The 25,201-nt window shown below is 46.8% G+C and overlaps 2 protein-coding genes across 7 annotated transcripts in view; both read right to left on the bottom strand.

The window, feature by feature from the left end:
- UBE2G2 (ubiquitin conjugating enzyme E2 G2) overlaps nucleotides 1-22,645 on the bottom strand; it is a 55,200-nt gene extending 32,555 nt beyond the window's left edge. The window contains exon 1 of one of the 4 annotated variants that reach the window (XM_073360326.2): nucleotides 22,376-22,645. In XM_073360326.2, coding sequence (XP_073216427.1) covers nucleotides 22,376-22,418 — 43 coding nt within the window. In that variant the 5' untranslated portion in view covers nucleotides 22,419-22,645. Of the gene's footprint in view, nucleotides 1-1,213; nucleotides 1,245-21,667; nucleotides 22,293-22,375 lie in introns of those variants that run through there. The other 3 variants (XM_073360325.2, XM_073360322.2, XM_073360324.2) reach the window with 3 other exon arrangements.
- On the bottom strand, nucleotides 1,238-19,385 carry LOC140917444 (uncharacterized). Of its 3 annotated transcripts, none has more exons than XM_078854208.1 (3): nucleotides 13,076-19,385; nucleotides 12,141-12,409; nucleotides 1,238-1,292 (listed from the first exon to the last, which is right to left on the bottom strand). In XM_078854208.1, the coding sequence occupies exons 1-3, from the start codon at nucleotides 13,608-13,610 to the stop codon at nucleotides 1,260-1,262; spliced, it is 837 nt and encodes a 278-aa protein (XP_078710334.1). In that variant the 5' UTR covers nucleotides 13,611-19,385; the 3' UTR covers nucleotides 1,238-1,259. The 3 variants fall into 3 exon arrangements, with proteins under 3 accessions (XP_078710334.1, XP_073216422.2, XP_078710333.1); XM_073360321.2 differs by lacking the exon at nucleotides 1,238-1,292 and having other exon boundaries at nucleotides 11,737-12,409; nucleotides 13,076-13,644; nucleotides 13,874-19,385; XM_078854207.1 differs by lacking the exon at nucleotides 1,238-1,292 and having other exon boundaries at nucleotides 11,737-12,409.
- Nucleotides 22,646-25,201: the final 2,556 nt, after the last annotated feature.

The raw sequence follows: 25,201 nt of genomic DNA, 5'->3' as shown, positions 1-25,201 counted from the left end.
AGGGACAATGATACTTACTTTCCTTTGCAAAGTACTGAGACCTATGGATGAAGATACTTAGCCCTGGTCTACACTACAAGTTTAGGTTGAATTTAGCAGCATTAGTTTGATTTAACCCTGCACCTGTCCACATGACAAAGCCATTTTTGCAGACTTAAAGGGCTCTTAAAATCTATTTCTGTACTCCTCGCCAAGGAGGGGATGAGCGCTGAAATCGACATCGCCGGGTCGAATTTGGGGTAGTGTGGACGCAATTCAATGGAATTGGCCTCTGGGAGCTATCCCAGAATGCTCCACTCTGGACAGCACTTCAAACTCAGATGCACTTGGCAGGTACACAGGAAAACACCGGGAACTTTTGAATTTCATGTCCTGTTTGGCCAGCGTGGTGAGCTCATCAGCACAGGTAACCATGCAGAGCTCATCAGCACAGGTGACCATGCAGTCCCAGAATCGAAAAAGAGCTCCAGCATGGATCGAACGGGAGGTACTGGATCTGATCACTGTATGGGGAGATGAATCCATGCTATCAGAACTCTGTTCCAAAGGTGAAATACCAATATATTTGAAAAAAATCTCCAAGGGCATGATGGACAGAGGCTATAACAGGGATCTGCAGCAGTGCCACGTGAAAATTAAGGCGCTCAGGCAAGCCCACCAAAAAACCAGAGGCACAAACGGTTGCTCCAGGTCAGAGCCCCAGACATACCACTTCTGTGATGAGCTGCATGCAATTCTAAGGGGTGCCCCTACCACTAACCCACCCCTGTCTGTGGACACCTGCAAGGGGGGAGTCTCACAAAACAGGGATGGGGATTTTGGGGAGGAGGAGGATAGCGCACAACAGGCAAGCGGAGAAACCATTCTCCCCAACAGCCAAGAATTGTTTATCACCCTGGAGCCAATACCCTCCCAACCTGGGCTCCCGGACCTTGAAGGTGGAGAAGGCACTTCTGGTGAGTGTACCTTTGTAAATATAATACATGGTTTAAAAGCAAGCGTGTTTAATGATTAATTCACCCTGAAGACTTGGGATGCATTCACGGCCAGTACAGCTAACTGGAAAAGTTTGTTAACGTGTCTGGGGATGGAGCGGAAATCTTCCAGGGACATTATTAAGGGGACATTCAGAGGTGGCCGTTCCTGCTGCGCTGTTTGCTTGCGGCTGAAATCATCCCCGCTTTTAGCCACGCGCTGGGGGGAGGCCACTTACGCTGAGCTGTTCGCATTTGGCTGGCAGGGATCTTCTCCGATACTAGTCACGCGGTGGGAGGAGGGGTGAAGCGATCATTCTAGAGAATTGGAGGGGGGGGAGCGGTTAGTTGTGTTTGTGCTGCACGTTAAACCGCAGTCCCTCCTTTTAAATGGACAACCCAATGGGTGCTTGGTATGGGAAAGGACAGTGCTGCTGTTTGAGACCATTCCCACATGTTATGAAGGCTGAAGAAGCCGAAAGACTGTGGCTTACCATGGCTGCCTGCAAGCCGAATTCTGTTGCCCAGCCCTGTGTGCGTGAGATCTCTCACACCAAACCGGCAGGCCCTCAAAATAAGAGGCAAAATGCGACCTTGTACCGAAAACACATACTACGTAATGTTAACAGCTTGGTTCACCATGAAAGAGTCTACTCATTGATCTCTAAAATGTCTTTTTAAATACTACTCTCCCTTTTTTTCCCTCCCGCAGCTGCAAATGTTTCAACACTCCCCCGATCATCTCCGTCCCAGAGGCTAGAGCAAATAAGAAGGCGAAAAAAAAGCACTCGCGATGAAATGTTCTCTGAGCTCATGCTGTCCTTCCACACGGAAAAGCTCAGCAGAATGTGTGAAGGCAAACAATAGCAGAGTCCAGGAAAGCATAAAATGAACGCGAGGACAGGAGGGACGAGTAAGATGAGAGGTGGCGGCAGCATGATGACATGAGGCAGGATGCAATGTTGAGGCTACTGGGGAATCAAACGGATATGATCCGGCGTCTGGTGGAGCTGCAGGAAAGGCAGCAGGATCACAGACCGCCGCTGCAGCCCCTGTGTAACCGCCCGCCCTCCTCCCCAAGTTCCATAACCTCCTCACCCAGAAGCCCAAGAACCGGGAAGGGGGGAGGGGCTCCAGGCACCCAACCACTCCACCCCAGAGGACTGCCTAAGCAACAGAAGGCTGGCATTCAATAAGTTTTGAAGTGCAGTGTGGCCTTGTCCTTCCCTCCTCCACAACCCCACCTGGTTCTTCCCTCCTGCCCCACCACTCCCAGGCTACCTTGGCAGTTATCCCCCTATTTGTGTGATGAATTAATAAAGAATGCATGATTTTGAAACAACAATGACTTTACTGCTTCTGCAAGCGGTGATTGAAGGGGGGAGGGCGGGTGGCTTACAGGAAAGTAGAGTGAACCAAGTGGGTGGGTTTTCATAAAGGAGAAACAAATAGAACTGTCACACCGTAGCCTGGCCAGTCATGAAACTGGTTTTCAAAGCTTCTCTGATGCGCAGCGCACCCTGCTGCGCTCTTCTAATCGCCCTCATGTCTGGATGCGCATAATCAGGGGCCAGGTGATTTGCCTCAACCTCTCACCCCACCATAAATGTCTCCCACTTACTCTCACAGAGATTGTAGAGCACACAGCAAGCTGCAATAACAATGAGAATATTGGTTTTGCTGAGGCCTAACCGAGTCAGTAAACTGCGCCAGCGTGTTTTTAAACGTCCAAATGCACATTCTACCACCATTCTGCACTTGCTCAGCCTATAGTTGAACAGCTCCTTACTACTGTCCACGCTGCCTGTGTATGGCTTCATGAGGCAGGGCATTAAGGGGAAGGCTGGGTCCCCAAGAATAAACTATAGGCATTTCAACATCTCCAACAGTTATCTTCTGGTCTGGGAAGTAAGTCCCTTCTTGCAGCTTTTCAAACAGACCAGAGTTCCTGAAGATGCGAGCATCATGTACCTTTCCCGGCCATCGCACGTTGATGTCGGTGAAACGTCCCTTGTGATCCACAAGTGCTTGCAGCACCATTGAAAAGTACCCCTTGCAGTTTACATTCTGGCTGCCAAGGTGGTCCAGTCCCAAGATGGGGATATGCATTCCGTCTATCACCCCACCACAGTTAGGGAATCCCATTGCAGCAAAACTATCCACTATGACCTGCACATTTCCCAGAGTCACTACCCCTGATAGCAGCAGCTCAGTGATTGTGTCGGCTACTTGGATCACAGCAGCCCCCACAGTAGATTTGTCCACTCCAAATTGATTCCCGACTGACCGGTAGCTGTCTGGCATTGCAAGCTTCCACAGGGCTATCGCCACTCGCTTGTGAACTGTGAAGGCTGCTCTCATCTTGGTATTCTTGCACTTCAAGGGCAGGGAAAGCAAGTCAAAGTTCCATGAAAGTGCCCTTACGCATGCGAAAATTTCGCAGCCACTGGGAATCATCCCAGACCTGCAACACTATGCGGTCCCACCAGTCTGTGCTTTTTTCCCGGGCCCAGAATCGGCGTACCATAGCATGAGCCTGCCCCATTGCCACCAGGATGTCCAAATTGCCAGGGCCCGTACTTTGAGAGAAGTCTGTGTCCATGTCCTCATCACTCTTGTCACCACGCTGCCACCGCCTCCTCGCCTGCTTTTGCAGGTTCTGGTTCTGCACATACTGCAGGATAAAGCACGAGGTGTTTAAATGCTCATAACAGCCACAGTGATCTGAGTGGGCTCCATGCTTGCCATGGTATGGCGTCTGCAGGAGAGCAGAGTTGCAGCGGAAGCGGTGGCTGACGACAGATGCCACGAGAATAGATATTTACAGAGAACGATGAGATGACTTGCGAGGTGGATTCATGAGAGCAGGAGAGCAAAGTTGCAGTGGAAGAGGTGGAGGACGAAGGTTAACAACACACACATTTCCCGAGGAAGAACACACGTACCCGGGAGCCCATGACAGACAACATGGAGAAATTCACTATTGAGACAATAGCAGCAGAGCAGAGTTGCAGCGGAAGCTGTGGATGACGACGGTTAGCAGTCCTACTGCACCGTCTGCTGAAAGCAGTATGGTGTCCGCATGGAAAAAAGGTGTGAAACGATTGTCTGCCGTTGCTTTCATGAAGGGAGGGGCAACTGACAACATGTACCCAAAACCACCCGCAACAATGTTTTTGCCCCATCAGGCATTGGGAGCTTAACCCAGAATTTCAATGGGTGGCGGAGACTGCGGGAACTGTGGGATAGCTACCCACAGTACACCACTCTGTAAGTCGATGCTAGCCACGGTAGTGAGGACGCACTCTGCCGACTTAATGCGCTTAGTGTGGACATACGCAATCGACTGTATAAAACTGATTTATAAAAATCGACTTCTATAATATCAACTTAATTTCATAGTGTAGACATACCCTTAGCTGTTATATAGCAAATAATATTCATTATTATATAAGGTGGATAAAAAATAATTATTTTTTATTTAAATCAGATTTTTTTGATAAAATGCTTTTTGAGGGAAAAACCTATCTAAAGACAGTTTTAATTAAGATACATTATAGCTCAAAGATATCTCATCATGGAATAGGGATTAAAAATTCTAATTCTATAGTAATGAGACAATATATTCATGTAACGTTTAAGGAAAGTTTTGTAAATGAGTTCCAATAGTTCATGTATTAGGGACCCAATTTTATAGGGTTCCTGGGGCTTCTGTATAGATTATTTAGGTTAATCTTTCCATATACCCAATGGGACTCAGTGCTCAGTCTAGAAGATACCATCAGAGACGCTTACTTGTGCAGTTGTCAAAGAAAAAAAAAATCTCTATCATCCAGAAACAACCATAGATAAGTTTGTGATAAGAACCAGAAGATTACAAAAAGAGGTAATTGATGAAAAAAATGCCTGTTTTTTTATGCAAGAAACTCTCCTTCCCGTATGATCGAGAACCCACACTTTATTAACATGGTTCAGTCATTAAGACCAGGATACAGTCCACCCAACAGAGCAGACGTCGCAGGCAAATTGCTGGATAAAGTGTATGAAAGAGAAATTGAGCAGTATGCAAAAGGTCTAGAGGGTAAAATTGTTAACCTGAGTCTTGATGGATGGAGCAATATCCACAATGATCCTGTTGTATGTGCTTGTCTGACAACAGAAGAAGGGAATGTCTTCCTTACAGAAACAACTGATACATCATAAATGATCTGGAGGATGGTGTGGATTGCACTCTCAGCAAATTTGCGGATGATACTAAACTGGGAGGAGTGGTAGATACGCTGGAGGGCAGGGATAGGATACAGAGGGACCTAGACAAATTGGAGGATTGGGCCAAAAGAAATCTGATGAGGTTCAATAAGGATACTTATTACTTACCTGCACTTAGGAGGGAAGAACCCAATGCACAGCTACAGACTAGGGACCAAATGGCTAGGCAGCAGTTCTGCAGAAAAGGACCTAGGGGTGACAGCGGACGAGAAGCTAGATATGAGTCAACAGTGTGCCCTTGTTGCCAAGAAGGCCAATGGCATTTTGGGATGTATAAGTAGGGGCATAGCGAGCAGATCGAGGGACGTGATCGTTCCCTTCTATTCGACATTGGTGAGGCCTCATCTGGAGTATTGTGTCCAGTTTTGGGCCCCACACTACAAGAAGGATGTGGATAAATTGGAGAGAGTCCAGCGAAGGGCAACAAAAATGATTAGGGGTCTGGAACACATGAGTTATGAGGAGAGGCTGAGGGAACTGGGATTGTTTAGTCTGCAGAAGAGAAGAATGAGGGGAGATTTGATAGCTGCTTTCAACTACCTGAAAGGGGGTTCCAGAGAGGATGGTTCTAGACTATTCTCAGTGGTAGAAGAGGACAGGACAAGGAGTAATGGTCTCAAGTTGCAGTGGGGGAGGTTTAGGTTGGATATTAGGAAAAACTTTTTCACTAGGAGGGTGGTGAAACACTGGAATGAGTTACCTAGGGAGGTGGTGGAATCTCCTTCCTTAGAAGTTTTTAAGGTCAGGCTTGACAAAGCCTGGCTGGGATGATTTAGTTGGGGATTGGTCCTGCTTTGAGCAGGGGGTTGGACTAGATGACCTCCTGAGGTCCCTTCCAACCCTGATATTCTATGATTCTATGATCAGGAAATGCATACGCTGCAGAATACTTACAAGAAGTAGCAGTAAAAGCTATAACAAATGCTGAAAAAAAATTCAAATGTCTAGTATGCAGCTTGGTCACAGACAATATTGCAAATGTATACAAAGTGAGAAGACATTATTGTGAAGAGAGTCCCAAGATGATAATATACATTTGCAGTGCTCATTTGATGCACCTCCTAGCCAAAGACTTCAGTGTTCCAGAAATAAAGGCTAATGTTTTTGGCAAAATACTTCCGTAACAACCACTTTGCAGCAGCTGCTCTGAAAAAAGCGGAAGAACCAAGATAACTCTCCCACAAGGTGCGCGATGGAACTCAGTAGTGGACTATTTTGAGCACTATATCAAGAATTGGACTAATCTGATGACAGTTTGTGAACAAAATTGTAAAAAGATAGACGGCACTGTCACAGCCGAAGTTCCCAACATTGGGCTTAAGAGAAATGTTGAACACATGCTGAGTATCCTGAAGCCTATTTCTGTAGCCTTGAACAAAATGCATGGAAATAGCTGTTTTATTGCTGATGCTGTTGAAATTTGGAAAGAATTGAGTGAGATCTTAAAAAGAGAAATATGCAATGACAGAGTTAAATTACAAGCATTAAAAAAACGAATGGGACAAGCACTATCTCCAGCTCATTTTCTTGCAAATAGTCTCAATACTCGATACGAGGGTCAAACCTTAACTACTGAAGAAGAGGAGTTGGCTATGACATGGACATCCAGCAATCATCTCTCCATAATGCCAACTATAATAAACTTCAGAGCTAAGGATGAACCATTCAAGAAATATATGTTTGCTGATGATGTTTTAAAGAAAGTCACACCAGTGAACTGGTGGAACTCACTTAAGCACTTGGATTCAGAGACTGTTGAAGTGATAATCTCACTTGTAACAACAGTAGCTTCTTCTGCCCGTGTAGAAAAATATTTTCTTCCTTTGGACTAATTCATTCCAAACTGAGAAATCTTTTGGGACCTGAAAAAGCAGGAAAGCTTCTTCTCCAGATTATGAACAAACAGGAAAATGACGGTGAAGAGAACTGAGTTAGCTGCAGAAGCCAATATTTTAAGTTTCTCGTGTTGACCTGGCTGACAGTCGATTTAATTTTTTTTAAAAAATATTTCATTTAACTATTTTAGTTAAAAACAATTTTAACCAAAACAAACCTGATTTTAAAAAACGTGAATATTTAAATTAAAAAATTCATATGCTTGTTGTGTTATAATATTATATGTTTGCTGTTGAAGACAAAAAATCCAGAATACATAACATTGTTGTTTCAGTTAAATAATCTAAATGTCTGTCTGGTGATCTCCTAATATAGCATGGCAAGAAAGTCCTCCAAATATTAATGATCAACCTATTGAACTGGAGATAGTTCACCTCCCAATGACTTCATAAATATCTGCTTCAATTACCTTTGATAAATGAGATAACCAAACAATCATTCATTTTCTGATATAGCTGTAAAACTAATCTGAAAAGTTCTCAAAATAAATCACTTAAAAAATGTATAGTGTGTACCTTCTAAAAATGAAACCTACATCTATCTCTGAGTTGTGAAGCATATGTATTAAGGTTATAACAACTAACAAGAATGCACTTTTATGTAGAAATCCATGACTAAATGAAGTTTTCCTGACTCGTGATTGAAATCATGATTTCAATCAGTTTGATTTAAATCAAATCCACCCTGCTATTATAGCCTCTATTAGAGATGGTAGAAACATTCTCTGTCCTGAACTCACCCATCCTATTTATTACAGTTCCCTCGTGGTAAGTGAATTCATTATCATTACTTGGATAAGCTTAAGTGTTTTATGACGCAATTTCCTACATTTTTGAACACATTCTCTCTTGGGATTGAGTTTCAATAACTGACTAGGAAAAGCCCCAAATACTATGTTTAGGAAAGGAAGGGGCATTTTCAAAGCAGTGGTTTTGATGCTAACCATGTTAACCAGCTGCAGGGGCCTTGCCTAAATGTTTATCTCTTTATTTAATGAGCAGCAGCAGCTAACCACAACCTGTCCAGCTGCAATGCTGGATTTTTCTTTTTGCTCCAGATGGAAACTTTCCAATTTTAAGAACAGACTGCAAGAGCATGCAAACTGAAATGAGGTTGGCTTATGTCCTGAAGCATAAAGGCTTATATCTCTTCTAATTGTTTTTTTAAATCCTGTCTAACGTAACCATAGATGTTCTCTGCCATATAAATATCTAATTTTTTTCTTAATCCTACTAGGCCCTTGGCCTCCATTATATCTAGTGGTAATAAATTCCACAGGTTAAATGCCTCAATTTTTAAAAGGAAATACTTTCTTATATTAAACACGACTACTTTGCAGTTCTACGGTTCTAATGATATAAAAGAACCTCCATTTTACAGATGTGGAAATTCAGACACAGGAGTGTAAAGAGCTGCCTAAGATCAGATAGCACATTACTGGCAAAGCTGGGGATATGGCTATGCTAGAAACGCTACAGCAGCAGCGCCATAGTAGCACTGTAATGTAGACACTACAGAGATGGAAAGGATTCCTCTACTGCTGAAGTAAATCCACCTCTCCAAGAGCCGGTAGCTAGACTGACAGAAGAATTCCTACCAGTCTCTATACCAAGGCTTAGATCGGCTTAATTACATCGCACATGGCATGAGCAATGTAGTTAAACCGACCTTACTTTGTAGCATAGACCAGCCCCAGGAAGAGGATTCCAATCTACCAACTCTCACGTGCTTCAACCAAAAAAATGCTTTTCCTCAAAAATGACATTCAACCAATTTCAGATTTAACACAGCACAAAATCCAGGATATTTAGGCCAGGTCTACACTATAAAATTACACCTGTATAACTATATTGCTCAGGGGCTTAAAAAAATTCACACACACACACACCCCGAGCAATTCAGTTATACCAACCTCACCCGTGGTGTAGATAGCACTATGTCGACAGGAAGGCTTACCTCAAAGACATAGCTGCCGCCTCTCGCAGAGGTGGGTTAACCACGCCAATGGGAGCAGCTCTCCTGTCAGCCTAGTAGTGTCTTAACTTCCTGAAATTTCTGACTTTAATGCCTGTCAGAGTTCTCTCCCCACTCTGAACTCTAGGGTACAGATGCGGGGACCCGCATGAAAGACCCCCTAAGCTTATTTCTACCAGCTTAGGTTAAAAACTTCCCCAAGGCATGAATTCTTCCTTGTCCTTGGACGGTATTGCTGCCACCACCAAGTGAGTTAGACAAAGAACCACTTGGAGTTCCTGTTTCCCCAAAATATCCCCCCAAATCCCTTTAACCAATCAGATTCTTAAAAACAGAACTTTTTTATAAAGAAAAACAAGCACCTCTGTAAAATCAGGATGGAAGGTAATTGTACAGGGTAATACAATTTAAAACATAGAGGATTCCCCTCTAGGCAAAACTTTAAAGTTACAAGAAACAGGAATAAACCTTCCTCTTAGCATAGGGAAAATTCACAAGCTAAAACAAAAGATACTCTAATGCATTTCCTTGCTATTACTTACTATTTCTGTAATTTTTGATGTATCATTTAGTAGGAGCTGGATTAGTTGCTTGGTCTCTCTGTCTTCGAGAGAACAACAAAGAGCACAAACAAAAACCTTTCTCCCCCAGATTTGAAAGTATCTTCTTTCTCCATTGGTGCTTCTGGTCAGGTGCCAACTAGGTTAATGGAACTGATTAACCCTTTACAGGTAAAGGAGGGATTATACGCTACCCTTAGCTGTATGTTTATGACAGTGCCCAACCACGGAACAAGCTGAAATTATTTGACTGGCACTAGCAGAATGGCCAGTCCAGAGTCTGAAGCACACAATGCCCATATGATTCAAGGAAGCAAACACTGACTGAGGGCATGGCTACACTTGCAGATGTAGAGTGCTTCAAGTTAAACCCGCCTTCGGAGAGCGCAGTAGGGAAACGCTGCAGTCTGTCCACACTGACAGCTGCAAGCGCACTGGCATGGCCACATTTGTGGCACTTTCAGCGGCACTGGGAGCGGTGCATTATGGGCAGCTATCCCACAAAGCATCTCTTCCCATTCTGGCGCTGTGGCTTGTGGGAACAGGGTGGGGGGCGGGGCATTCTGGGTCCTGTCCCAACGCCCCATGATGCATCTGTTTGCATCCCAGCAATCCCTGTGCTTCCATCCATATTTGGCGCCATCTTTCAACGTTTTTTGTACTGCGCGCTCTGTCTTCTCTTTCGGGCTGCGGGAATGGAGCTCGAACTACTGAGGAGTATGCTGATGAGTCTCGCCAGCACGTCACATTTGGTAGTCGAGTTATTCCTTATAATGCAAAGTGACAGTGAGGGCTCCGATGATGATATCGACTCGAGTAACGCATATAACACAAGCTTGCTTGTGGCATTCACGGACATGCTCACCACCATGGAATGCCGCTTCTGGGGTCGGGAAACAAGCACTGAGTGGTGGGATCACATCTTCATGTAAGTCTGGGATGACAAGTAGTGGCTGCAGAACTTTCGGATGAGAAAACCCAGTTTCATGGGACTGTGTGAAGAGCTCGCCCCCACCCTGCAGCGCAAGGACATGAGATTGAGAGCTGCCCTGACGGTGGAAAAGCACGTGGCAATTGCAATCTGGAAGCTGGCAACTCCAGATAGCTACCGCCAACCAATTTGGAGTGGGGAAGTTGACCGGTGGAATCATGTTGATGCAAGTTTGCAGGGCCATTAATCACATCCTGCTCAGAAGATCGGTGACTCCGGGTAACTTGCATGACATTGTGGATGGCTTTACACAAATGGGTTTCCCTAACTGCGGAGGAGCGATAGACGGCATACACATTCCAATTCTGGCACCAGCCCACCTAGCCTCCGAGTATGTTAATCGGAAGGGGTATTTCTCGATGGTTCTCCAGGCACTTGCGGATCACCGTGGGCTTTTCATTTACATTAACACAGGCTGGCCCAGAAAGGTGCATGACACAAGCATCTTTTGGAACACTGGCCTGTTCAGGAAGCTGCAAGCTGGGACTTTTTTCCCAGACCAGAAGATCACTGTAGGGGAAGTCGAAATGCCCATTGTGATCCTTGGAGACCCCGCTTACCCGTTAATGCCATGGCTCATGAAACCCTACACAGGGAGCCTTGACAGCAGCAAGGAGAGGTTCAACAACAGCTGAGCAGGTGCAGAATGACGATGGAGTGTGCTTTTGGCCGTTTAAAGGACCACTGGAGCTCTCTGTACGGGAAGCTGGATCTGGCCGATGACAGTAGCCCTGCGGTTCTATCCATGTGCTGCACCCTCCATAACATTTGTGAAGGGAAGGGTGAATGATTCACTCAGGCATGGAACTCGGAGGTTCAAATCCTGGAGGCTGAATTTGAACAGCCAGAGAGCAGGGCTATTAGAGAGGCCCAGCGTGAGGCTGCAAGAATTAGGGATGCCTTGAGGGAGCAATTTGAGGCTGAAAGCCACCAGTAATGTCTGGTGCCCTGAACGGGAGTGAAGTGCAGTGGTTCCAACGTTGGTAGGAATCTGTGTTTGCTACGCTGACTTGCAGAGCCTGTTTCTTTTCTGGGCTAAGGTATCTTTTACTTTATGTAATAATAAAGAATATTTTCAAAGCCAAAAAATCCATTTATTGAAAAGAAACAACTGCTTGTGAAACAGACAGGGCAAGGGGGTGGGGTGGGGAATGGTACAACCACAGATTTGCATCTGTCCTGTTATCATACTCAGCCTTCCTCTTTGGAGTACTGTGCAATGAGTGCTGCATTTCAGGATGGCTATACTGCATGGTGATGGGGGTTGAGTGCAGTGGGTAAGAGTCATAGTTTTCAGGGCTGGGTGGTGAAGCTACAGGTGTTGGAGGCAGCTGGTGGCGGTAAGAACCCGGATGTTGGGGACAGTGGGTTGGAGGCGACATGGGGGCACAAAGGAAAGAGTTTTGGGACAAGGGCTGTGGGGGGGGGGGGGGGAGTCCAGGCACGGTAGTGCTCCGCCTGCATGGCTACAAGCACCTGGATCGAGTCCGCCTGGCGCTCCATTATGCTTATCAGACGATCCGTGCTTTGCTGCCGGAGCACCGCGCTTTTGTGCCAGCAGTCCTCATTCTGCTGGCTGATCCTCCTTTCCCTGTCCCGCCACTCCTGCACTTTTTGATTTTCATTGATTGAATGCTGCATTACTTCATGCAACATGGCTTCCTTGCTTCTACGTTGGCTCTTTCTGATTCTTTGGAGTCTTTCGGCTGGTGATAACATGGACGGCTGAGATCTCAAGGTTGCATCTGCAAAGGCAAAATGCAACACTTAACAGAGGCAGCATTGTTCACACCAGACAGAGCAATGATTCCCTCATACTTAAGGGCAAGCACAGTCTACACAATTGCATAATTTGCCCGTCCTAAAGCGAGCGCACATAACCCACAGGAGCCCCAACATGCTGAGTCAGCACAGGGTCAAGCGTGACTGATTGTTTCACGGCTGTATTGTCCTCTGGGTTTCTGTGCCTTGGGGAGAGCCAACAGCGGCAGGGGGCCCCTATACTGAACACTGCCCCCACATTTTCCACAGGAGTTAGTCCTGGATATCTCGCTGCTGAGGGTGACCTGGGAAGCAAGGGAGGGTCTTCTAATCCAATGCGGATTCCGCCCTGGCCCATATGCAGCTTGCCTGTGCGCAGCTATGGTCCCCCCGCCCCTCACGGCACAGTGGCGAGGACAAGTTAGCTTTACTGGGACAAGGAACACAGTGGCTCACCCGAGAAACCTGTGCAAGCACATTTCCCAAGTTCTGGATGAGATCTTTGAAGAGATTGTTGAGACAGATTACCAAGATGTGAGAGAGAGCATACCAAGGTCCTATTCCGCATCTAGGCATGCATGCAGCCCTAACCCTCCTCACCCCAAGAGCCCGCACCAAATAAATTCCTTCCCAAAATAAAAGCCGCTTACTGGGAACCTCCTCTGGTGTTTGTCCTTCCCCCGACACTGACTGCTGTGAGTGGCTACCTTCCTCCTGGCTTGAGAACAGCTTCTGGCTGCATGCATCTAGGGATTCCAGGGTGTCTTCCTCTGCCTCAGCACCCTCGCTCTGACCCTGCTGCTCCTCCTCATCCTCCCACCTTGTTGAACTGGGCTCTGAAGTGTCCATGGTGGTACTCGGAGTGGAGGTGGGGTCAGCCCCAAGTATCGCGTCCAGCTCTTTGTAGAAACGGCAGGTCGCAGGGGCAGCACCGGAGCAGCTGTTTGCCTTGTGCGCTTTGTGGTAGGCATTCCACAGCTCCTTCATTTTAATCCTGCACTGCAGTGCGTGCCAGTCGTGGCCCCTTTCCATCATGTCCCTTGATATCTGCCTGAAGGTATTGTAATTTCTACAGCTGGAGTGCATCTGGGACTGGACAGCTTCCTCCACCCAAACACCGGTTAGGTCCAGCACCTCGCCATTGCTCCATACTGGGGATCGTCTGGTGCATGGAGGCATGGTCATCTGGAAAGGTTCGCCGAGAGGATTCCACGCCTGGCTGAGCAAACAGGAAGGGGATTTTCAAAATTCCCAGAGAATTTAAAGGGTGGGTCTGACGGTTGGTCACCTGAGGGCAGGGCAGTAGAGTTCAAAGTAATGACCAGAGTGGCTACGACAGGCACTGTGGGACACCTCTGGAGGTCGATCAGAGCGCACTAACAGACCAGGGCATCCACACTGGCGCCGTGGCGCTCCAGCGGGGGCATAACAAACGTTATTCCACTCACCGAGGTGGAGTACCAGGAACGGGCCAGCCGCAGAGTCAGAGCGCTCCATGTGCCTTCCAGTGTGGACGAGTATTGAGCTAGTGCGCCCGGGGCTCCTTTAATGTGCTGTAACTCACAAGTGTAGCCAAGCCCATAGTTTTCCAAAGCAGCGAAAGACATACACACAGGGCAAAAAAATTGTAACGGCTTAAACCAACATGCAGAGAATGGAACAGGATCTCAGCTTCATTCAACGTACACAGTTAATGAGGCAGTGTTCTTTAGAAAACTTGCATCTTCCCAGTACGCATACATGCAGCTTTGCGTAGAATATAGGTTTTTAAAAATTTTACCTGCATACATAGAAAATTTGGAAACCCTCCTATCTGCCAAATAAAACTAAATGTTCACCAGAACTCAAAAAGGAACATTGCCATACAAAACTTTGAACTCTCTACCCCAGCCATTTTGTCAGTAGAGCTCTTTAAAAAATTGTTTCAAGAATTTATTTACAACATATAAAAATGGGGAAAGTTTGCTGTTGTCATCTTTTACTTGCTCATTCAGAAATGGCAACCAATTTTTTTAATTAAACTATAAAAAAAATACATACACAGGCAGAGACCATTTCTGGAAAAATTTCAGCCCAACATATTGAAGTCCCTGAACATTATAAAAAACTGAAAACAAAGGATTATAATGCTCATGCAACCTTAAGTACAGATGTAAATAAAGCACCAGCTCGAGTATAACTGCACTATTCTAGCAGACAACTGACTAAACTAAAAAAAGGAATGATTTAACTTCTTTTACAAGACCAGAGATGCTGGAAGGGAAGTTACTACTTTACGAAAATCAGATTAAGGCCCCGATCCTACGAACACTTATGCACACATTTCACTACCCTATGACATGAATGGGACCACTCTCAGTAGTAAAGATAAGCATGCTGGTGTTTGAAGTATCAAGGCCTAGATCTCAATACAAAAAAGTCAAGGGACTAAAACAAAATTAAAAATAATAATAAAAGAAATCAAAGAATTTCAGAGATAGTACACTAGGAAAAAAAACAAGCCAAACGCCAAACAGGTACTTCTGTCATAATTAGGAACAAATTATTGGGAGGAGGGGAGAAATCAGATTAAAGTAGTGAGAAAAGTATATATTCATAAAAAGCTTTCCCCAGAGCAGTCTCTCTTAATTTCAGTTTACACACTAGTTAGCTAATAATCCACATCCAATAAAAGCAAAAAAGCACAATAAGGGGATCTAACTTTAAGATTATGAACAAACATTTACTATATTTTTACTTTTGAAAACTATTTTGGGCTAAAGAAAAATACTAGAGGACAGCTATAATTGGGTGTTCACTTGTACATCATTAGCATAAAACATCAGCAAAAGGCATGAAGAGTATTTATGGTCTAGATTTACCTCTGCTTTTTGGAACAAAAGCTTAACAAAAAAGAGGCTAGCTAGGAGAGTTACTGTCTGCATAAGCAGTTTAACTATGTTTGTTCAAATGTTAGAAGACAGATCAATTAATGGTCTACAAGGACTGACAATTACATGCCTCGGAGAGAAAACATATCAGACTTACGGTTATAATTTTCCAAGAGGAACTTAGTTTTGATAATAAACTACATCACTTAGAACGTCGGGGAAGCTGGGATACACAGTGTGCCAAACTTTTCTGCTCGTCTCCCCATAGGTGAAATCATTGCACAGTAAATTAATTGCTATAGATTACATTAATTGTTCACAAGACTACATTCAATTACAGTTCGGATGCCTCTTCTCAAGGAAGACTCAGAACTGGAATAGCATATGTTGTAGGTCATGACTGAGATGTACTGGCAGAGCTGTGCAAACAATACACAAAGAATGTTCTGATGTTATATGATTAAAATATGACCATTGTGGCTACCATTGTTATATAAATACAGCAAATCTTATACAAAGTACCGTATATACTCGTTCATAAGCCAAATTTTTTTGGTAAAAAAGTGAAGCATTGAAGAGCGGGGTTGGCTTATCAATGGGTCTACATCAAAATTTGACAATTTTAAGCTCTATTGAATTGAATATCTAATATAATGTCATTTTGTTTACCTGGAGCTTTCGCAGACACGGAGCCCCTCAGCTCCCTTTGGCCACAGTTCGCCGTTCTCAGCCAATGGGAGCTGCGGGAAGTGGCAGCCAGCATGTCCCTCAGCCCGCGCTGCTTCCCGCAGCTCCCAGTGGCTGGGAACAGCAAACTGCAGCCACTAGGAACTGAGGGGCTCCATGCCTGCAGATGCTCCAAGTAAACAAAATGTCCCGACCCACCAGCGACTTACCCATATGGGCCAGGAGCCAAAGTTTGCCAACCCCTGAAATACAGAGTTGGCTTATGAAAGGGTCATACAGTTTTTGCCATTTTTACCTATCCATTTTGGGGGGTCGGCTTATAAACGAATGGACTAATGAACGAGTTTATACGGTAGGTCATGTAAGGTATCTATGGAAAAGTTATGATTTGCTGAATATGGTTCTCCTATTTGTATGCATATATTATTTTTGTATCTGAAGTTATGAATATTGACTATGTTCCTATATTTCAAATGTGTTTGCTCCTCATAGAAGAAATGGTTGTAGGGGATAATCCTGGTTCAAGTGATCACGAGCTAATTCAGTTCAAACTGAATGGAAGGATTAACAAAAATAAATCTGCTAGTAGGGTTTTTGATTTCAAAAGGGCTGACTTTCAAAAATTAAGGAAATTAGTTAGGGAAAGGGATTGGACTGAAGAATTTATGGATTTAAAGGCAGAGGAGTCCTGGGATTACTTTAAATCAAAGCTGCAGAAGCTATCGGAAGCCTGCATCCCAAAAAAGGGGAAAAAATTCATAGGCAGGAGTTATAGACCAAGCTGGATGAGCAAGCATCTCAGAGAGGTGATTAAGAAAAAGCAGAAAGCATACCGGGAGTGGAAGACAGGAGAGATCAGCAAGGAAAGCTACCTTATTGAGGTCAGAACATGTAGGGATAAAGTGAGACAGGCTAAAAGTCAAGTAGAGTTGGACCTTGCAAAGGGAATTAAAACCAATAGTAAAAGGTTCTATAGTCATATAAATAAGAAGAAAACAAAGAAAGAAGAAGTGGGACCGCTAAACACGGAGGATGGAGTGGAGGTCAAGGATAATCTAGGCATGGCCCAATATCTAAACAAATACTTTGCCTCAGTCTTTAATAAGACTAAATAGGATCTTAGGGATAATGGTAGCATGACAAATGGGAATGAGGATATGGAGGTAGATATTACCACATCTGAGGTAGAAAGCGAAACTCAAACAGCTTAATGGGACTAAATCAGGGGGCCCAGATAATCTTCATCCAAGAATATTAAAGGAATTGGCACATGAAATTGCAAGCCCATTAGCAAGAATTGTTAATGAATCTGTAAACTCAGGGGTTGTACCGTATGATTGGAGAATTGCTAACATAGTTCCTATTTTTAAAAAAGGGGGAAAAAAGTGATCCGGGTAACTACAGGCCTGTTAGTTTGACATCTGTAGTAAGCAAGGTCTTGGAAAAAATTTTGAAGGAGAAAGTAGTTAAGGACATTGAAGTCAATGGTAAATGGGACAAAATACAACATGGTTTTACAAAAGGTAGATCGTGCCAAACCAACCTGATCTCCTTCTTTGAGAAAGTAACAGATTTTTTAGACAAAGGAAACACAGTGGATCCAATTTACCTAGATTTCAGTAAGACATTTGATACCATGCCATATGGGGAATTATTAGTTAAATTGGAAAAGATGGGGATCAATAGGAAAATTGAAAGGTGGATAAGGAATTGGTTAACAGGGAGACTACAGTGGGTCCTACTGAAAGGTGAACTGTCAGGCTGGAGGGAGGTTACCAGTGGAGTTCCTCAGGGATCGGTTTTGGGACCAATCTTATTTAATCTTTTTATTACTGACCTCGGCACAAAAAGTGGGAGTGTGCTAATAAAGTTTGTGGATGATTCAAAGCTGGGAGGTATTGCCAATTTAGAGAAGGACCAGGATATCATATAGGAGGATCTGGATGACCTTGTAAACTGGAGTAATAGTAATAGGATGAAATTTAATAGTGAGAAGTGTAAGGTTATGCATTTAGGGATTAATAAGAATTTTAGTTATAAACTGGTGATGCATCAATTAGAAGTAATGGAGGAGGAGAAGGACCTTGGAGTATTGGTTAATCATAGGATGACTATGAGCCGCCAATGTGATATGGCTGTGAAAAAAGCTAATGCGGTCTTGGGATGCATCAGGCGAGGTATTTCCAGTAGAGATAAGGAGGTTTTCGTACCGTTATACAAGGCACTGGTGAGACTTCACCTGGAATACTGTGTGCAGTTCTGGTCTCCCATGTTTAAGAAGGATGAATTCAAACTGGAACAGGTACAGAGAAGGGCTACTAGGATGATCTGAGGAATGGAAAACTTGTCTTATGAAAGGAGACTCAAGGAGCTTGGCTTGTTTAGCCTAACTAAAAGAAGGCTGAGGGGAGATATGATTGCTCTCTATAAATATATCAGAAGGATAAATACCAGAGAGGGAGAGGAATTATTTAAGCTCAGTACCAATGTGGACACAAGAACAAATGGATATAAACTGGTCATTGGGAAGTTTAGACTTGAAATTAGATGAAGGATTCTAACCATCAGAGGAATGAAGTTTTGGAATAGCCTTCCAAGGGAAGCAGTGGGGGAAAAAGATCTATCTGGCTTTAAGATTAAACTCGATAAGTTTATGGAGGAGATGGGATGATGGGATAACATGATTTTGGTAACTAATTGATCTTTAAATATTCATGGTAAATAGGCCTAATGGCCTGTGATGGGATGTTAGATGGGGTGGGATCTGAGTTACTACAGAAAATTCTTTCCTGGGTATCTGGCTGGTGAATCTTGCCCATATGCTCAGGGTTTAGCTGATCGCCATATTTGGGGTTGGGAAGGAATTTTCCTCCAGGGCAGATTGGAAGAGGCCCTGGAAGTTTTTCACCTTTTTCTGTAGCATGGGGTACGGGTCACTTGCTGGAGGATTCTCTGCTCCTTGAAGTCTTTAAACCAAGATTTGAGGACTTCAGTAGCTCAGACATAGGTGAGAGGTTTTTCGCAGGAGTGGGTGGGTGAGATTCTGTGGCCTGCATTGTGCAAGAGGTCAGACTAGATGATCATAATGGTCCCTTCTGACCTTAGTATCTATGAATCTAAACACCCACAATGCAGTTTACATCAAGTCTAGCCAGCACATTGTGAATGGAGTTTGAGTAATTGCCCACCAACGAACACAACAGGCCACAGAAGAAGCCTATCCCCATCTAATGGACATTCCTGAGGACCTTCTATCTAGTGTACGGGTAATGGCTGCTCTGACTCATGCAAGGGCACGTGACTAGAGCAGGGGCGGGCAAGCTTTTTGGCCTGAGGGCCGCATCAGGTTTCTGAAATTGCATTGAGGGCCGGTTGGGGGAGGCTGTGCCTCCCCAAACAGACAGGCCCCTGCCCCCATCTGAACCCCCCCCCGCTTCTCACCCCCTGACAGCCCCCCCAGGACTCCAGCCCCATCTGCCCCCCCTGTTCCCTGATGGCCCCCCTGTCCCATCCCCTGTCCCCCGCTCTCAGTCCCCTGACCGCCCCCGGACCTCTGGCCCCTAACTGCCCCCTGCCACCCCATCCAACCCCTCCTCCCATTCCTGACTGCCCCACGGGACCCCTGCCCCATCCAACCACCCCTTCTCCCTGACTGCCCCCCACCATCCCATTCAACCCCCCTCTCCTTCCTAACTGCCCTCCCCAGGACCCCTGCCCAATCCCCCCCCCGCTCCCTGCCTCCTAACCAGCCCCCGCCACCCCATCCAACTCCCCCTCTCCTTCCTGACTGCCACCCCTTGCCCCCATTCAACCCCTATTCCCCACCCTCTGACTGCCCCATCCCCTATCCACACTCCTGACCACCCCCTGAACTCCCCTGCCCTCTATCCAACCCCCACCATTCCCTGCCCCCTTACCACGCTACCTGGAGCACCGGTGGCTGGCAGCACGGCTGCACCAGGACAGGCAGCCCCGCCACGCAGCACAGAGCATCAGGTCAGGCTGGACTCTGCAGCCCCACCGCCTACAACATTGTGCCGCATGGCGGCAGGGAAGGGGAGACAGCAAGGGAAGGGCTGGGAGCTAGCCTCCCAGGCCAGGAGCTCAGGGGCCAGGCAGGACGGTCCCGCGGGCCATAGTATGCCCACCTCTGGACTAGACCCTGTGGTACTAAACTTCATCTTGTGTTCCTGTATTTTTCCACAAACTATGCCAAGGCTTTGTTTGAGACAATGAAGTTTCCCCCACATGGCAGAAGCTATAGAAGGCCCTGGAAACAGCTCCATTTTGCCTCTTTCCTGCTCTGATCTCTGAACTATGGATTTATACTAATGGGAGCATTATAACCAAGGTACTGAGGACCTTCCAATTACTTGGGAACAACCAGAGACTTAACTAGTTAGCAGTTTATGCCATCACTGCTTTAAAGCTAATCCAATAATTTTGCAATTATTGTATTTATTTGATTCCTTTAACCAATTTTAACTCTCACCTCTTTCTTTCTTTTTATAAATAAAACCTTTAGATGTTAGATACTAAAGGGTTGGCTGTAAGCGTGTATTTGGGTAAGATCTGAAATATCCATTAACTTGATGGGTAATATGGCTGATCATCTGGGATTGGTAGAACTTTGTATATGACGAACAAGATTTTCAGTAATCCTCATCATATTTGACTTGGCTGTCTGGGTGGAAGCCAAAGGCTGTATTGCTTTAAGGGAATTGCATTTTGGCTTCTGGGTAACCAGTAAGGTATTATAGAAGTGTTTTGTTGCTATCTTGGTGGAACTAAGCATTGAAATAACCACCAATCTGGGGGACTGCCGCACTATTCTTTGCAGTTTGCCCTAATTGAGCAACCGCAGCATGGCTCCCCCGGGACCTGGCCACAAATGCCTACCCCTATTATGCCCAAGTCTTTTTAATGCTATTAAGTTCACATTTGCATGAACCAAAGTTCAGTTAGAAGTTTTAGACAACAGAAGCGCCCAAGTTTTTTAAATTAGGAGATCTACTTAAAAGGAGGAACATCTAAGCTCCCAAATGCAAGCAGGGACTAATCCTCCCCCGCTCCACCCGCCCAAGATCAGAAGCATATCTAATGCTTCTGAAGGGAACTTTGGTATCTAGGGCTCTCAATTTAACCACTATCAGATGCAACAAACTCAACAGAAGCACAAATAGACCTCACTCTTGCCCATAAGCAGCAGACAAAAGAGATCAGAGCAATTCACTCTTCATGCCCACACAATCCTCATCCTCACTGAGAGCCAACAACGGCCCTGATAAGTGCCTGGTCATCATGCAGCTTTGGGACATGGATACCTCCACACTATGAAAGGGACTGAGGCTACGTCTACACTATAGCAGCCACAGCTCTAAACCACCAGGAGAAAGCTCTCCCATCAGCTTAATAATTCCTGCCTCCTTTACAAGAGGTGGTAGCTAAATTGGCGGGGGGTGGAGCAGCTTCTCTCACACAAACAGCGCTGTCCACAGTGGCGCTTAGGTCAGTGTAATTTACATGACTCGGTGGGTGGCTTATTCACACCCCTGAGTGACATAAGTTATACCGAAGCAATTTGTAGTGCAGACAACCTGAGACAAGCAACTCATTTGTCTGGGGTCAGACTCCTGTCAGATTGTTAAGATTTCTAGTCACAATTGTCCGGGGCTTTTTATATACCGGTTGAGGATGGAGTCATCAAGGGGGCCATTTAATCATCACAGCACACTGAAGTACAGTACTCCTGCAGCATTTGCAGAAGTCAGATTCTTCCATCATTCATCAGAAAGCAATGAGGCTTTCGCTGGATAAACTGTGAAGTGAAAGTCTCATTGCTCCTTCTACTGGGAAAGATGTGAACAATACCAACGTTGCTTCACCCGAGCTCAGCTGTTTAAAAGGACACGTCCAGTGACAGTCAACGGCAGCTTGTCCGACAGGTCACGTCTCCAACCAGCCCCGCCTGGTTAAGCGGGCAGAGCGTGCTCAGAACTAGGATGATTTTCACATGGCGGCCAAAACAGCCGTATGCTTTGACCCCATTTCCCCACCGTCTTTGCTCCTTTCTCCCCAGCTTCTCCCGGGGGCCTTGGCACCCCGGGCCTCCCCGCCTGGCAGGGCAGGGAAGGGGCCGCTCCTCAGCCGCGGGCGGACCGGCCAGGGAGCGCTGCCCCACGGCTCCGCTCAGGGGCCTCGCCTTGCCCCGCGTCAACAGAGGCCCCATGGGCCGGCGGCAGGAGCCTCGCCTGGAGCCCCTGTCCCGCGCAGGCCCGGCCCGCAGCTCGGCGCCCCCGTGCCACGCCAAGCTGGGGGAGCGATGCCGAGCCCGCCCCGCAGCGGCTGGGTCCCCGCGCGGGAGGGAAGGCCGGGCCCGGCCCGCTCACTCACGCTTGTACTCAGCCATCAGCCGCTTGAGCGCCGTGCCCGCCATGCCCGGCCGGGCCGCAGCCGCCAGCCGTGAGGAGCTGGAGCGCGCCCCGCCGCCGCCAGCCGCGTCCGAGGCAGCAGCGCACCATAGAGAGCCAGGCGGCGCGGCTAGAAAGGCCGCCCAGGCCCAGCGCGCAGCTCCCTCTCGCTGGTGCTGCGGGGTCCGTCGGGCGCACGCGCTAGGGGCGGGGCTGCTGGAGACCGAGAGCCCGGGGTGGAGGGAGCGGGGGCATCAAGACTCCACCCCCGCGGCCGCTGCACGGGCCCGGCCCGCGGATGCCTCCCCGCTTCCACAGCCCCGGCCCCCGTAGTTAATCCAGCTCCGTGGTCCTGGCGCTGCGGGAAGGAGTCGTTGGGCGCCGAGTGGACGGAGGGTCCCGCCCAGCCTTGTGTCTGAGCGCAGGGGGCGGGTGCTCCAAAGGGCCGAGTTAAGGGGACGCAGTGGGTCCCGTAGTGCCAGGCCTCACCCTTGCAAGAAATGCGAGCCCTGAGCTGGGGGACGCGCAGTCCAGGCCTCCCTCTTCCCCCACCCCAGAGGCTGCCAGTGAGCAGCTGGGGGATTTGTTTGGAGCATAAGTGGACTGGGCGAGTGGTGGCTCTGGTAGCTCGCGCGGGCTAAGGGGACTGGCAGCCATGGGCCTCTGCCATGCACCCCGCTGCCACCCAGTCACACCTGCCAGCCCTTTGCTGCCAGTGCTGCCTGCCCACGGCCCCAGGCTAGGGTGACTAGATGTCCTGTTTTTAAAAGGACAGTCCTGGTCTTTGGGACTTTTTCTGAAATAGGCGCCTATTACCCCCCACCCCCTGTCCCATTTTTTCACAGTTACTATCTGGTAACCCTGCCCCAGGCTGCTAGTTTGTCCAGTCCTGATGTGTCTGGTGGTGGGATGCCAAGATCCCCAACCAGGACTGGAAGGAGGAGGATGAGCCCCTGGCTGCAGAGAGGCCGCCCAACTGCTGAACAGTTCCTGCCAGAGATGGCTTCCACGCTCCAGGCTGGTGAGTGAGTGAGCAGGGCTGTGACAGCAGAGCTGCAAAGGACTTTCTGTATGGCCACAGAGCCAGTGACACTGGATTCCTGCAGATGCAAAGTGCAGGGAAGGCTGCAGTCCTGTGGGCAGAACAGAGACCCTGGTACTCCCAGCTGGTGTGACACCGTCAGATGGGTGACAGCGGGGCTGCAAAGGGCTCCCTGCTCTGCCCCAAGAGCCAGTCAGCAGCAGCGTGGCCTCCCCCGCACCTGGGATCTCTTCCTTCTCCTTGCAGTCCTAGCCGGGGGTCTCTGCTCTGACCCACCACGACCCAGGACCGCAGCCTTTTCCCGCACCTTGTGCCTGCAGGGAGCCCTCTGCAGCTCCGTTATCACAAACCCGCTCAGCCACTCCCATGGCAGAAGGGTTGCAGAGAGCTCGCTTTGTGGCCACGGAGCCCTACAGGCACACAGACTGTGACCCATTGATCCTCTTTTTAGTAATGTCAGTGTGTCAGCTGAAATCAACATCTACAGACAGTTATCGATTAAAATGGAACCCTGCCAAACCAGACTATAGTAGAGCTATTGCTATGCTATAATCTTGAGTATTGCCCATGGTAGGAGGGAGAATGTGATGCGGAGGAAGTTGAGAGGTGAGGTACACTAGGCAGGCCTACACTCTTAACACACCAAGCACTGTGGGGAAATGTGCCCAGTGCTGAGGGTCAGCACACCACCTGAGCCCTGCCAGTGATGCTGTGTACAGGGGCAGAATGGCTATAGCTGGGGGCCTTTGCACATGTTATACACCATAGCAGGGCTCAGCCTCAGCTCAGAATAGACTGGCATGAAGGGGAGACTTCAGAGCAAGCCCAGGAGAAGGTCCATAGGATCGATGATTACCTGGGTTCAGGGGCTTGAACCCCCTGTCTGCCACAGGCTGGAGTAGTGGCTGTGATTGGGTTGCACTATATGCCTTTTCCATGGGTTGGGCAGTGGGTGCGTTTTGCTTTAAGAAGGTACAGCAACACTATCTAACTCCAGCACCTTTATAATCTGGAACATTCTGGGTTGGCAAAGTTCAGCAGTTTGCAGCTAAGCATTGCATTATACGTGCAAATAAATCGAAAAATGTTCTATTTACTTGGTCTCTGTGATTCCAGGGCCTGCTCCAGCTGTTCCTTAGAATTCATGACAGCACATTTGAGTGCTTCATGAGCATTCTTTATTCCTTTGCTGACTCAGCCTTATGGGAGTTGGGAGAAAAGGTCTGTCATATCCATACAGCTAAGGGTAGCCTAGAATTCCTCCTTATCTGTAAGGGGTTAAGAAGTTCAAATAACCTGGTTGGCACCTGACCAAAAGGACCGATGGGGAAAGAAGATACTTTCAAATCTTGTGTGGGGGAAGGCTTTGTTGGTATGTTCTCTGGGGAAAGCAGAGAAGCATCAGGTCAAAAAACTCCTTCTCCTATAAACCATCCTGTACAAGTCTCTGATATTACAAAGAGTAAGTAAATAAGGCAAGGCACTTTAAATTACCTTTTCTTTTCAAATTGTGAATTTTCCCTTTGCTAGAGGGAGGTTTATCCCGGTTTTTTGTAACTTTAAGGTTTTGCCTAGAGGGGAATCCTCTGTGTTTTGAATCTGATTACCCTCTAAAGTATTTACCATCCTGATTTTACAGTGATTCTTTTACCTTTTCTTTAAATAAAATTCTGTTCTTAAGATCCATCAGGTCCTTAAAAGAAATAAAAAATCAAAGGGTTTGGGTCTGTGTTCACCTGTACCAATTGGTGAGGAAATTATTCTCAA

Source organism: Lepidochelys kempii, chromosome 9, assembly GCF_965140285.1.
Source record: "Lepidochelys kempii isolate rLepKem1 chromosome 9, rLepKem1.hap1, whole genome shotgun sequence".
Taxonomy (NCBI): Eukaryota; Metazoa; Chordata; order Testudines; family Cheloniidae; genus Lepidochelys; species Lepidochelys kempii.
This window is presented reverse-complemented; position numbering and strand designations above follow the sequence as displayed.